Source organism: Ceratotherium simum, chromosome 22, assembly GCF_057802395.1.
Source record: "Ceratotherium simum simum isolate JZ-2026a chromosome 22, ASM5780239v1, whole genome shotgun sequence".
Classification (NCBI taxonomy): Eukaryota; Metazoa; Chordata; class Mammalia; order Perissodactyla; family Rhinocerotidae; genus Ceratotherium; species Ceratotherium simum.
In genome coordinates, this window is record NC_141921.1 from 8885138 (window position 1) to 8897535 (window position 12398).

Below are 12398 nucleotides of genomic sequence, written 5' to 3' on the forward strand. Positions count from 1 at the left end.
ACCCTAACCTTCCTAAACCATAGCTTTACCTGTCTTTCCAGCTTATCTTTATACATCCTACGCTGCATTCACATCAGACTACTTATCATTTTTTAAGCAAGTCCTGTAAGTTCCCATTGCCGTGCCTTTACTCATACTATTCCCTCCACATGGAATTCCCCTTTCTCCTCATTTTTCTTCCTATCCATCTCTCCTGGCTCCACTCAAATGGCATTTCCTCCACAAAGCCTTGTCTCCTTTCCCCAACAAGAATGAATGTCTCTCTCCTCTGTACATTGTACTCCCTTTGCTGAGAGACTTTTCACATTCTGCCTGTCATTGCCCTTACCCACTATATTAGAATATGTTTTAAATACTGCAACATTCCAGGAGGCATCCAGAATGTGTTTTATATGCCATACACATGCAATTGTATTTGCTGATTCTACACTGAAACACTTGATCCAGAAAAGGAATTGTTTTTTTTCCCCTAGAGAAGTAAACTTAGGCCAAGCTGAATGTATTCCCAAATACTCTGGAGCTAAGACTTCTGATATTGCCAAACATTTAACATAAGACAGGTGGCCGAGCTTTATTTCCTATAGAAAGAAGTTAACAGTACTTGTCCTAACTATATTAAAAAGATCAAACTGACACCATAGGGCAAAAATCATACAATGTTAAGTGAATATGAGAAATGATCTCCATGGTCACAGGTCCATTACAGCAGAACTGTGCTGGGAACAGCTGAAGTTCTAGAAATGCAAACTTGCTCCTCTGTTCTTAGAAAAGTGAATAGTTCAGGAAGAGTACTGTTAGGATTATACCAACTGCACACCCATGTCTCCAAAATTCACTAACTAGAGACCTGATTAAGAGTTTTTACTAAAGCTCTCTAAGCTGGAAGCCTTTTTTTTCTTTAAGCAAGATAACCTTAAGCCAGAGGTGTAAAGTAAGAAGGAATTGAGATTCAAGTATTGGCTTAAATGTGGATAAATTTTCAATTTTTTAATAATACAAACACTTGTCTAACAAGAAGATCCTAAGAATCTCCACCTGCCCCTCCCCTGTCCATTCACCTGCTCAAATCACTCACCCAATCATCTCCTTTTGGTCCTTCATTAATAGGTGTGCGATTTTTCTAGGCTAAACTATGCAGAAACGTCTTCTATACAACCCTATCTCCAAATTCAAGCCCCTTTCTTCCACAGATATATTTCTGCCCATACAAACACATTCCGAAAATCAACCAAATTCTTCCAGAGAGCTTGTGCACCACATACAAGGCTGCTTACAAAATCCTTAGAAGAACCTTGGTGAAGGCTTGAGATAGACACACGTGGAAAGAGAAAAGTTCTATTGTCTGTCTGTTTCACAGTAAAGGGTCTTTTTATAAAAGCATAGGACCTGCAAAATGGCACTTAGGGGATCGGATCAACTTAGAACCCATTCTCCTAGTTTTAAGGATTAAATTGAAGGAAAGAAAATGACTTGCCTTCACATCCTTCCCATGATCGTATGAAGTGGAATTCAAAATACATGACATTAAAATACTGTTCTAAGAATTTGTTTTCAGTTTAAGTCTTGAATCTCTTCAAGGACTACTTGTATTATTTCTTCGTCCTCACTGGTGACAGCAACAGGTCCCAGTTTAAAACAATTTGTGAATTTATTTAATGTGCCTATTTATTCACCTCTTCAGAGCCTTGGGAAAAAGGTACAAAACTAGCCTTGGCCTAACACCAATCCTGACACCACCCACTACCCCTTCCCAAGTGTGTGTGATCAACAACAATGTCAAGGCCTTTGTGGTGATTTTCCTCCTTTCTCTTTTTTCCTTCAAATGGGAAGGTAATAAATTGAGGACCAGCATTCTGCTCACATCTCCCACACCTCTTCAGTCAATCTGATCACTTCTAAAGATGTTTGCACTGCCAAAGCCATCCATCATCCTGCCTCACCAAGCAGGAGAAGGAAAACTGATGGCAAGTTAGAAAAATCTCATTAAGCCACTTTTTGCCTCAACCTCTTCACCACTGCTTGAGAAACAGAACTTCAAAATTCAGCCTACTGGGGAAACAAGAGGGATAGGGAAAAAAAAGCTAACGTGGTGAAGGGGAAAAAAATGTTCCAAAGTAAGTTGATTTCTGGACCAAAGTCAAATAACTCACATGTTATAGTATACATATTTTACGGGCCGGCCCCGTGGCTTAGCGGTTAAGTGCGTGCTCTCCGCTGCCGGCGGCCCGGGTTCAGATCCCGGGTGCGCACCGAGGCACCACTCCTCCAGCCATGCTGAGGCCGTGTCCCACATACAGCAACTAGAAGGATGTGCAGCTATGACAGACAACTATGTACTGGGGCTTTGGGGGAAAAATAAATAAATAAAATCTATAGTATACATATTTTAGACAGCAAAGATGAGACCACATCAATTAACCTTAACCTGTTTTTATTTTCTTTCTGGTTGACTTCTGAATTTCCTAACAGAGTCTTTCATGAAATTAAAAAAAACAGCACTGATTAAAATTAATTTTATGTTCACCTTTTTTCTCTTTTAATGACAAAATCCCATGTTAATTCTAATTCCAAAGGAGATCATGGATGGACCTTGCAAAACCCTAGGAGAATGCAAAAAACTTAATAAAGCCACACAATTCCAGGGAAGAACTGAGGGTTTACCTATGTTTAAAAACCACAGCGTGTCATCCGCCCCCTCCACCCCCATGAGTTCTGGGGAGAGGATGACGACTATGAGGGTAGCACTCGAAGTCACTTCTCCCAGGACATCTGGCAGGAGCAGAAAGACTGAAAGAGACCTAATGTCCTCTAAGCACCTTTAATTTTCAGGTCCTGTATATGACTGGTGGCTTCAAATACTGTTTCTCATCTGATCCTCACAGAAACCCTGTGAGTCAGGCATTATCATCCCCATCTTAAAGACGAGGAAATTGAGGCTCAGAAAGCTTAAGTATCTCATCGAAGATCACCCAATTACAAACTGGAAAAGTCAGGATTCTAACCCAAATCCATACGACTTCAAAGTCCTTCGCACTTCCTGGTTTCTTAAGACAAAGAGCAATCATGCCAGAGGCTTGCGTGTACATCACACTACGAAGCTCCTCTGAGTCCAGAGGCAGACTTGTGGTTCCGTGGCCTCTGAGCTGGCCCTGCCAATAAAGACATGGGAATAACGCTATCTAGTAGAAACAAATCTAATTTTTCTACATGTGTACAAGTCGACATAATATGTTTTTAGCCCCATCTGCACATTGGCCCTCTGGGTCCTAATCACAATAACCAGGTTGATTTCAGGATTGGAACCTCTTCCACTACAGAGACAATTAAAATATAATCAAGCTAGAAAGTTATCCTCCCCCAAAGCCATCTAAAACAGAGCAACTCCAAAATAAAACCAATTTACATATTTTAGCCCAAATTAAAAAGTAAAAGCTAAGGATTCCCTTTTAATATTCTGAATAATAAATGCACATTTATGTAAAGCTTCCTGTGGGGAACAGTTACTACAAGGACAACTTTCCCAATTTTATTCATAAATATCCCTTTGTTTTGGTGTTACAGTAAGAATCTGGACTTGTGGGAATTGCACTGTCTGTACCCAGTGCATCAACAGAGATCATTAATATTGAAGACACACACAATATCCAGAATTTTAGATGTGTGGTTGGCTGCATTACAAAAGTAACATAAAAGAGGATGAGTCAAATCTGGTCAAAATCACAAATTGCAGGGACTTAGTTGTTTACTCAATTTCAAGTGCGCACTTTCCTAATGAAAGTTTCATTAGTAAAGATTCCAAGTTCTCAGGCTTTCTGCTATAGACTATTAAACAGCACTTAGAACTAAAGTTTATCATTAAAGCTGTATTTACTACTGCTGCATCTTCAAAGGGGGCAGTGGAAAAAAAAAGTTCAATTCAGCCTGTTATTTTTCATGTATAGATTAGAAAGCAAAACTCTAAAGGGTTTAGACTGGCAGCTTAGGAAAACACAGACGACTTGAGAAGCCATTCTTGGTACATCTCAGGGCACACCAGGGGTCACAGCTGTCTATCTATACCCACCCCCCCACACACACACTGCACTATCTAGGTGGGTATGACAAAGTAATTCTACGATTTCTGCTCCACTAGCAAACTTACAGTTTGCACAGGTGCATGTCAAGAGGGTCACTATCTTCTCAGGTCCTCCCTGGACGGTAACACAAGAAAAGGTATTCAAAGGGTCATCTGTGCCAGAAGCAAGGCATTCCTATTTCCGTAAAATTAACAGGTTCTAGCCATGCTCCACAGGCAGATGACGGAAAGACAAGTTCCTTCCAAGTGTCCAAACTTTACTTGTTCCTGACAGTGAATATCTAGACACATGGAACCTTATAGACAAAAAGCTCTGAAGATCTTTTATTTCTATCCTGGAGTCAGACCTAGACTCTTACAAATACAAAAGGAAAAACGTTTATGTAGTACCTAAATGTTCCAACAGATCTTTTCTCATAATTCGACACAAACCCCATTGTGTAATGTCCAACCTTAAAATCCCTCTCCCCAACTTTATCCCAAATCACAGGGACTTAACCTCTAATTAGGTCTTTTGATCAGGGTCAGAAGAAAAAGAAATGGTAACCTTGAATTCCATGTTCCAGGGGAATGCACATAGTAAGTCCTCAAAAAATACATCTTCATCCAACAACAAATGATAGCTAGCCTGTACTATGAACACAGTCGGCAAAACAACTCAAGGACTAGTTGTTACAGGAGAGTAGACAATAAAAGGTAACTGATTCACAGAATGAGCAGGAGTGGATTCAATGCCACAAAGTGCAGAGAGAGGAAACCTCCATGCTGTGGTGTGTTTTTCAGATTTCGCTGTCTCGGCTGGAATTGTTTCTTTGCTTCCTCATATCCTGAAAAAAGAACTAAACTTCTTACAGAAAAAATATTTATGAATTACATTTTTATAGCTTTAAAATGAATAATTAAAAAAAGCAAAGTCAAGTTTAAATGTTATTTTCAAACCAAGAGTCCAAGGGAAGTTATTTTCAGGAGAGACCTATGACGTGTAATTTTTTCCCATTTTTAAAAAATCACTATGCTAGTTTTGCATTTGACTTTTGTGGTTAAAAATAAGGCCTTCCAAAAACAACAAAAAAACAAAAACGCAAGCACACCAATTACACTGACCTTATTTCTTCAATATTTTCACCGCTTTCTCAACCAAAATTTATTTAAGGATCTCTTTATGGCATTCAGCATTTCTTGATCCTTGTAGAGAGGGATCCATATTGAGGGGGAAAATATCTCTGGTATTAGATACGACAAGGATCTGAATAATGATCTTCCCCAAAGCAAAAAGGGTCAGTCCTAAAATGGTCCAGCAAAAGGCAAAATCTCAGAGGTGGGGGGAGGCGTGGGGAGAGAGAGAAAGAGATAGAGATAGAGAGACAGAGAGAGAGAAAGCTGCCAGTCTGTTGGGAGCACTGACACTGCGTAAGTTATTTCTTAATGAATGTACAGGGAACAGCATAAATATTACCATTAAGCAGGGTGGATGTCAGCATCCAAAGCAAGCTAGCTGGCTGATTGCTTTTTCATTTTTTTGTTCTTTTGTAACAATTCCATTTCCAAAGTGCTTGATTCCTAACACTGATGCTCCCAAGCTATTGTGAGCACACTGCTTGAATACTTAATGAAGTAAACAACAAACAAAATGGCTCATCTTTGGTGCCCCCAACTAGCATCCCGAACTGGATATAATTAAAGGTGTGAACAAGCAAGCAAGGAAGTAATGAACTTGCAAAGTCAAGGTTCTCAGAAATTATCTGGCATCCCGCACTGCACCAGTTCAAATTTATCACTCATTATCTCTTATACCGGCAAGGTGTAGATCCACATGTTGGTATCCCTCTCCACTCTTGTCCTCCAGTCTTTTTTTTTTCTTTCCATTTCTAGAAGGGTAATTTATGACAACTACTGCTTGTGACAACTCCCACCCACCCACAGATCACCTTTCTTTTTACCCTTAGAAAGCCACTGACCTATAAAAGCCCTCTACTCTTAAAATACGCTGAGATTTAAAAAATACAAGGATGTTCCAAAAACACACAACACACACACACGCTCACAAAACAAAGCATGAGATGCTAACATGGCCACCCTACCTCCTCCTTGTTTTTACCAATGTTAAAGATTAGGTTCAAACGCTCCCAAAGAAAAAACAACTCTCCTTCCACATAAGCATATATTTTAATTTGAACCCAACCCCTTGATTGAAAGGGCAGCTTCTAGCTCACAAATATTGTTACGGATTGCACACTTATAGTTTCTCTAGTGGCAGCTAAGGAAAGGTATTTGGTTACTAATGGAAGTCTGCAGAATCTGGATATATCTATTTTTTAATGAAGTTTTGTATTTTTCTAATAAGAGAACTCTTGAAATTTGTGAAAAGGAGAAGCCACTTCTTATGGGAAGCCAGCCCAGTTTGGTTTTCTTTCCATTTTCAGATGCACATATACTTGCAAGTATGTATACACATTGGGTAATACCAAATAAGGAAAGCCTAAGACAGGTGCAGGATTCCAGAAACACACACGCTTACACCGAAAAGCACATACACACACACACACACACACACACACACAGAGTCTCCTTCTCTCACATACACATACTTTCCACATATTTATCAAATGGATGGAAGAATGGATAGTGGGCAATAAAAGGTTGACTTCACTTTCAAAAGGGGAATTGGCTAATTCCGTACCACATGGCCCATCAACTGGAATAGTAAGATAAAAACTTGAAAATGTTTATGTCCCTTCACATCCCCAAAATTCCCAGTGACACTGGGAAAAAATACTGCATTGCAGCATTTGCCAGCACACACTCATGTGTCTAGCATCCGCTGGCCAGCTCACCAACTGATGTACATATTAAGTGTCCAGGCATATAAATTAAATGCCTGGTGGCCACAAATCATTGGAACTGATGAAGAAATTTATCAAGGCCAAAGTATTTCTGTCCATGTACAATGACCTCTATAAAGACCACCATTCCTTACCCGTGGTACACACAGATAATTTGTTTTGATTTTATTTTAATTATAATAAAGCATTAAGATGCCAAGGGCTAATTGAAGTAGCATTATCTCCTCACAGAAGGAACAGTATTAGGTCTACATGTAGGAAGAGAATCCACCCCCAATAAGGAAATATGTGCAAAGGAAAGAAACCAAACCAAAGAAAAAGACTTGCCCTGAGGAAACCCTTTCATTGTTCGCGGTAACTCTTACTGGAGAAAAACACCTTCATTCACCTACAAATTCTTTTAGAGATATTGAACACAGACACACACAAAGCACCATTCATGCAATGATTTCCAGATTTGAAATTTCAAATAGATTATCCCCAGTAGAAATGCTAAGTCTAAAATATCCGGAGTCTAACATGTCCCAAACCCTGTTTCAAGACTGAGTTTAGAACTAAAATACAAACGTGTAGCTCATTTTCTTTCTCTTTCTTTAAAAAAAAATTCTATTTTTATTACCTCACGACAATCGAACCTTCATCTCATAACAAAATCCTTGAAAATTCGAAGGACCAAGGAAGGGCTATAGGAAGAGAAAAAAGTTTCAAGACTCTGGAAAACTATCAAACAGAAGCAAGTTCATCTGTATCCGGCCAGGAGGATGACTTGAATGAATGGCAGTTAGGAATGAATGGGACTGAGATCACAAATGAATGGTTAAGTTGCTTGTTAGTTTTTTTTTTTTTTTTTCCTTAAATGGGATATTAAAATTGTCTTGTAAATCAATGATTCTCAAAGCAATTTTTCAGCTATTTCCCCACTGATGTTCATTTTACCCTTTCAAAATTTAAATATTAAATGATTTAGCCATTATGTTACAATGAGATATATGGACATTCTGGTCATTAAAACTGAGATATAGTCAGGCAGAAATATTTCCAATCAGATTTTCATTTCTTAATAAACGCACACTCAGTCTTCTGCTTCCATAAAGGCACACCTCCACAAGCAGGTAGTAGGCATTAATATTTTTAAGACAAAGGAGCAAGAAAGGTCAGCGGTAGAACCACATGTCTTTTTTACAACCCAAGACAAGGTGACAGTTCTTATGGAAATGATTTTCCCCTAACTAAAAAATGCCATAAAATTCTCAGAAAAAAGTATAGTGGAGATAACCAAAAAACTATTCTATTTTTAATAGCGACATATGTTTACACACTCAAGATATGAGAGCAAGGTTCCAGTGTATGACAAAAAATAAAAGTTTAATTATTTTTACCTCAAGAGTCAAAACAAATTTTTAAAATCCCCCAATGAGAAGAAAAAACAAAAAGAAGAATCTGCAAGGAAAAAAGAATGGAGAGAGGGGTGTGGAGATTTGCAATGGAAAAAGTAAAAATTAAGAGTATTTTCAATAAAGCCAATTATATTTTATAACCTTTTAATATATTTCAGTATTTTTTATTCTCTCATTTTGGGGCTTAAAATTAGCTACTTGATCATGTATCTGATTTGTGTCTCAGGAAGAAATCGTAACACATCATCGTTGCAGTGGTTTTTACGCTACCTCCTATTCACCTAAGTACTACACCTTTCAGTCCTCCTGTACCCACCATCACGAGAAAAAGAGACTAGTAAAGCTCTCTTAGAGGAAAATCGAGAGGTGCCTGTCACCCAGCGCACACATGGGTCCCAGACGTTCAGAGATACCGAAAAAAAGAATTCAGCTTTTCACTCAGTTTATGCCAAGACCAGAACCAGCACCAAATGCTAAATGGAAGGCGGTGGTCGCAAGGTGCAGCCTGAGAGATCCTGTGGCTGAAGGCATGGAGAGGGAGGCGAAGAAAAAGGCTAGAATACAGCTTTTTATTTATTATTTGTAAAAGTAATTTCTACTCAAGATATAAAATGAGAGATACAATGAACTCCCTGGAACTGTAGTATCAGCATCTGATTTAGTAAAAATACCAGTATTACCTAGCACAAAGTCATTGCTTAGGGTAAATCTATTCTACCTATATTTCTCCTATGGATATTTGCTGGAAATTTCTAAGAAGTCATTTGCAGAACCTATCAGCTCTGAGAGTTCACTATTATGCTTCCATCAACTTCATTCAATACAATTTACATTTTTTTCAAATGGCCTCTCAGGATTCCTTGCGATTTTTCGCACGTACAATTTCACAGCAGGGAAAAGGGAGAAAGAGAGAGAGAGAAAGGAAAAAAAAAAAGCAAGATTCCCTACCCTCCCTTCCCCCCTCCTTCTCTCTCTCTGTTTTTTAAAACCAAAAAAACAAAAAAAACAAAAAAAACAGGGGAGACAGAACAGATGCTTAAAAATAGATTTCTAAAAATCACTGTAAACCAGAGTTAGAAATGTAATTAACACCTATTTATAAAGAATAATTAAAGTTGGGCCCGCCACAAAGAACAGCAAAGATAATCGAGGTCCTGGCCCCCCCCCCCCTTTTTTTACACTGTTTGCAGTGTGTTCTCATGATAGCCACCTGCTCCCTACTCGGCTTTTCCTCTGTTCGTTTCCCCGGCAACCTTTCATTGGGTTTTCCTCCCAGCTATCGCTTTCAGTTGGGCTGCTCGGTCTAATCTTATTTGTTTTACACCCATCAAAACAAGCAGCCAGACAAAGGCAATCCTCTAAGAATGGGAAAAAGACCACAGCTTTGTTATAACATCTATGCGGAGCGAAAAGTCCTCCCCAGGCTTTTCTAGTGAAAAATAAGTGAGATGGATATGAAATTCCAGCCTCCCCCCATACCCAGCTTTGAAACCCCATGAAAGCTATTGCTGGTGAAATTCAAAGTCAAAGTGGGCACTCGCGGCATCTGATCATGCCATTTTGTGCCATATCTTCAGGGTCAACATCAGGCGACAGGAGTGGCACTCAAGGAGTTTCCCTGCTTCTTTTTTTTCAGAAAGAGATGATGCTAAAAATAGATTTACTACTTTGGCAGAAAGGTTTTCCCCTTCCACATCCAAAAGTCCTGTTTCACAATTACATCTGCTGGTACTGAACCTCACCTCCTCCACCCCTCATTCCCAGCCTTCCCCATCACTCTTAGCAGGAGACGGAAAATGAAATGTGCCTTTAACTTTAACAGTCGTGTAATTCTGTTGAAGGCTCACAGAGGCGGTGGACACGCCAGCTGACAGCGACGGTGACATTGTGATTGTCAAAAAGACACCAACCTTGCTTGGCTAAAATGTGTGTCTATGGAAGAGGCAGTGTGTGTGCCTAGTGTGCATGCAGTGCCATTACACTTGGAGGTGGATTCTGGTTTTCAGAAAAGAGAAATACTAATAAACACACACACAAACGATCTGCACAGTGATTTATGATGCACAGTCCACCATCCTTACACACACACATAGACACACACTCAGCTGGAATCTCCAAGCTGCCTTCCTCTTTTCACTTACCATCTTCAAGCCATTCCACTCCATCTGTGATCAGAAGAAGATGGACCCTCACACAGTGTGTCAAAAGCGGAAAGGAACGTTATGTAAAAGCTGACATTCCTCCTTACAGAGCTGCTGCCCAGAGAAGGAAGCAACAACTCAACACGCCAGGCACCGCTACACATACAAGCCGCCTCCTCTTTTTTATGAGGTCATGACAGGAAACTCTTTGAAATACAAGATGCAGCATTTACTGAAGCCCAAATAAATCACTCTCTTTGCCGTTTTGACTGCGCAGTCCCCCGAAACACAACTGCCCATCTCAACGTTCAGTATCCAGGAGCTGCTTCTCGAGGTTTAAATTTCCAGCACGGGAATGGAGAGATTCCTAACCCTGCTGCATCCACCTCCAGCCCCACAAAACCCAGGCACGTAGACAAACCCCCACTCCCTTGCAAAAATAAAACCCTTCTTTTGGCATTATGGTCTCATGTAATATAACCTCTTTCAACAAACCAGCAATTATTTCAGCCCAACTCCCCCTAACCCACCCCCCCCACTTCCTTTATGTTGAAGGGAAAATTGACAATGACCTCTTAAAAATGACAATCTATTTCCCCACTGCTTTTCAATACAAGGACCTACCCGCACTCTCTACACAAAAGAGATAGTAAATGTAGGAACCAAACAGCAGCAGAGAACTAAACTCTTGTGCAAGCATAAGACTGGTCAAAGTGTAGATGCTTCTCTTCCCTCCAGCAACACAAACAACAGATTATAAATCTAGTCATACCTACCATAACCATTCTTATTGGCAAATATTGGGTCTCGCAGAGCTTCGACTCTTCTCTTAAAATTTGCAAAGGTTTCAGAATATATTTTTTTAAATGACTACTATTGTTATATATTTTTAAAGATCCACAACACACAGTGTGGATGATTGTAAATTAAATCAATTATTTGGGGGTGGGGGGGAGATGAGGGGGAGAGAAAGAAAAAAAAAAAAGAAAAGGAGCAGTGAGCCGAAACTCCCGATTCTAGGATGTAGATAAGAACAACTGAACAGAGCCTTGCTGAAATTGGCTCGAAGCTTCCCCTTTTTACATCCATTTATGGGACCATCTGTCAGCTGAAGCCAGGATCTGATTGGCTGGGGAAATGAAGGGAGGCGTTGCAACATCAGGTGCTATTTAAATTAGCTACTGCCAGATTGACGATGTTAATGATTTGGTGACCTCTACAACAACAGAGACCAGATTTCTGAACTGCTTCTTGTGTCTGGTAATTAAGGCCAGGCTGAAGCAACAACAGCCATACTTGTATTTTTACCTTTTCCCTCCTCCCAGCTCAAAAGTACTGTAACAACTGCAAGTCACTGGCGGCTTGCAAACCTTAACAGTGGGAGTGTCCTCTCTTTCCCCTGTCCTGAGGGCTGCACCACCCCACCCCTCTGACAGAGGGCTTTTCCCATCTAAAATATTTTCAATCATCTTATCTTTCTTGACAGTTGCTTTCTAGCGAAATGCATATTTACTGATCTGCCTCTAGGCTTAAAGATACAACAACAAAAGCACTTTAATGTGCTAATACATCTACATTTTAACTTTATTATTTCCCAATATTGCTGATTTTTAGCAAGTAATGCTCCTTCTGCAGCTCACATGACCAGGTTTCAAACGAAAGCAAGTTTGAGATTGTGCTTGCTCCCTGAACTAGGTTCATACAAGTTTGCTTCAGAAAACTATTTCCTAATAAACAAAAAAGAAAAAAAGCTGGGGGAGGAGGGGGCAGCTGTCAGCCTCTACCTTTCTGCCTTCTGTCTGAGCTTTTCAAAACAGAGAATGATGAATGATTTATTTAAATGAATTTATTTCTCAACTTGGATAGGGGCATGATCTGAATTTTTAAAAATCCACTAAAACACATTCTTTCTTTGCTTTCCCTATTGCTATAGAGAAAGGTA

The 12398-nt window shown here is 39.6% G+C and overlaps 1 protein-coding gene across 3 annotated transcripts in view; it reads right to left on the reverse strand.

Moving 5' to 3' along the window:
* ELAVL4 (ELAV like RNA binding protein 4) overlaps positions 1-11523 on the reverse strand; it is an 86816-nt gene extending 75293 nt beyond the window's left edge. The window contains exon 1 of one of the 3 annotated variants that reach the window (XM_004438528.3): positions 11233-11523. In XM_004438528.3, the coding sequence (XP_004438585.1) occupies positions 11233-11241 (9 nt within the window). In that variant the 5' untranslated portion in view covers positions 11242-11523. The remainder of the gene's footprint in view (positions 1-11232) is intronic. The other 2 variants (XM_087445974.1, XM_004438530.3) reach the window with 2 other exon arrangements.
* Between the last annotated feature and the right edge of the window lie 875 nt (positions 11524-12398).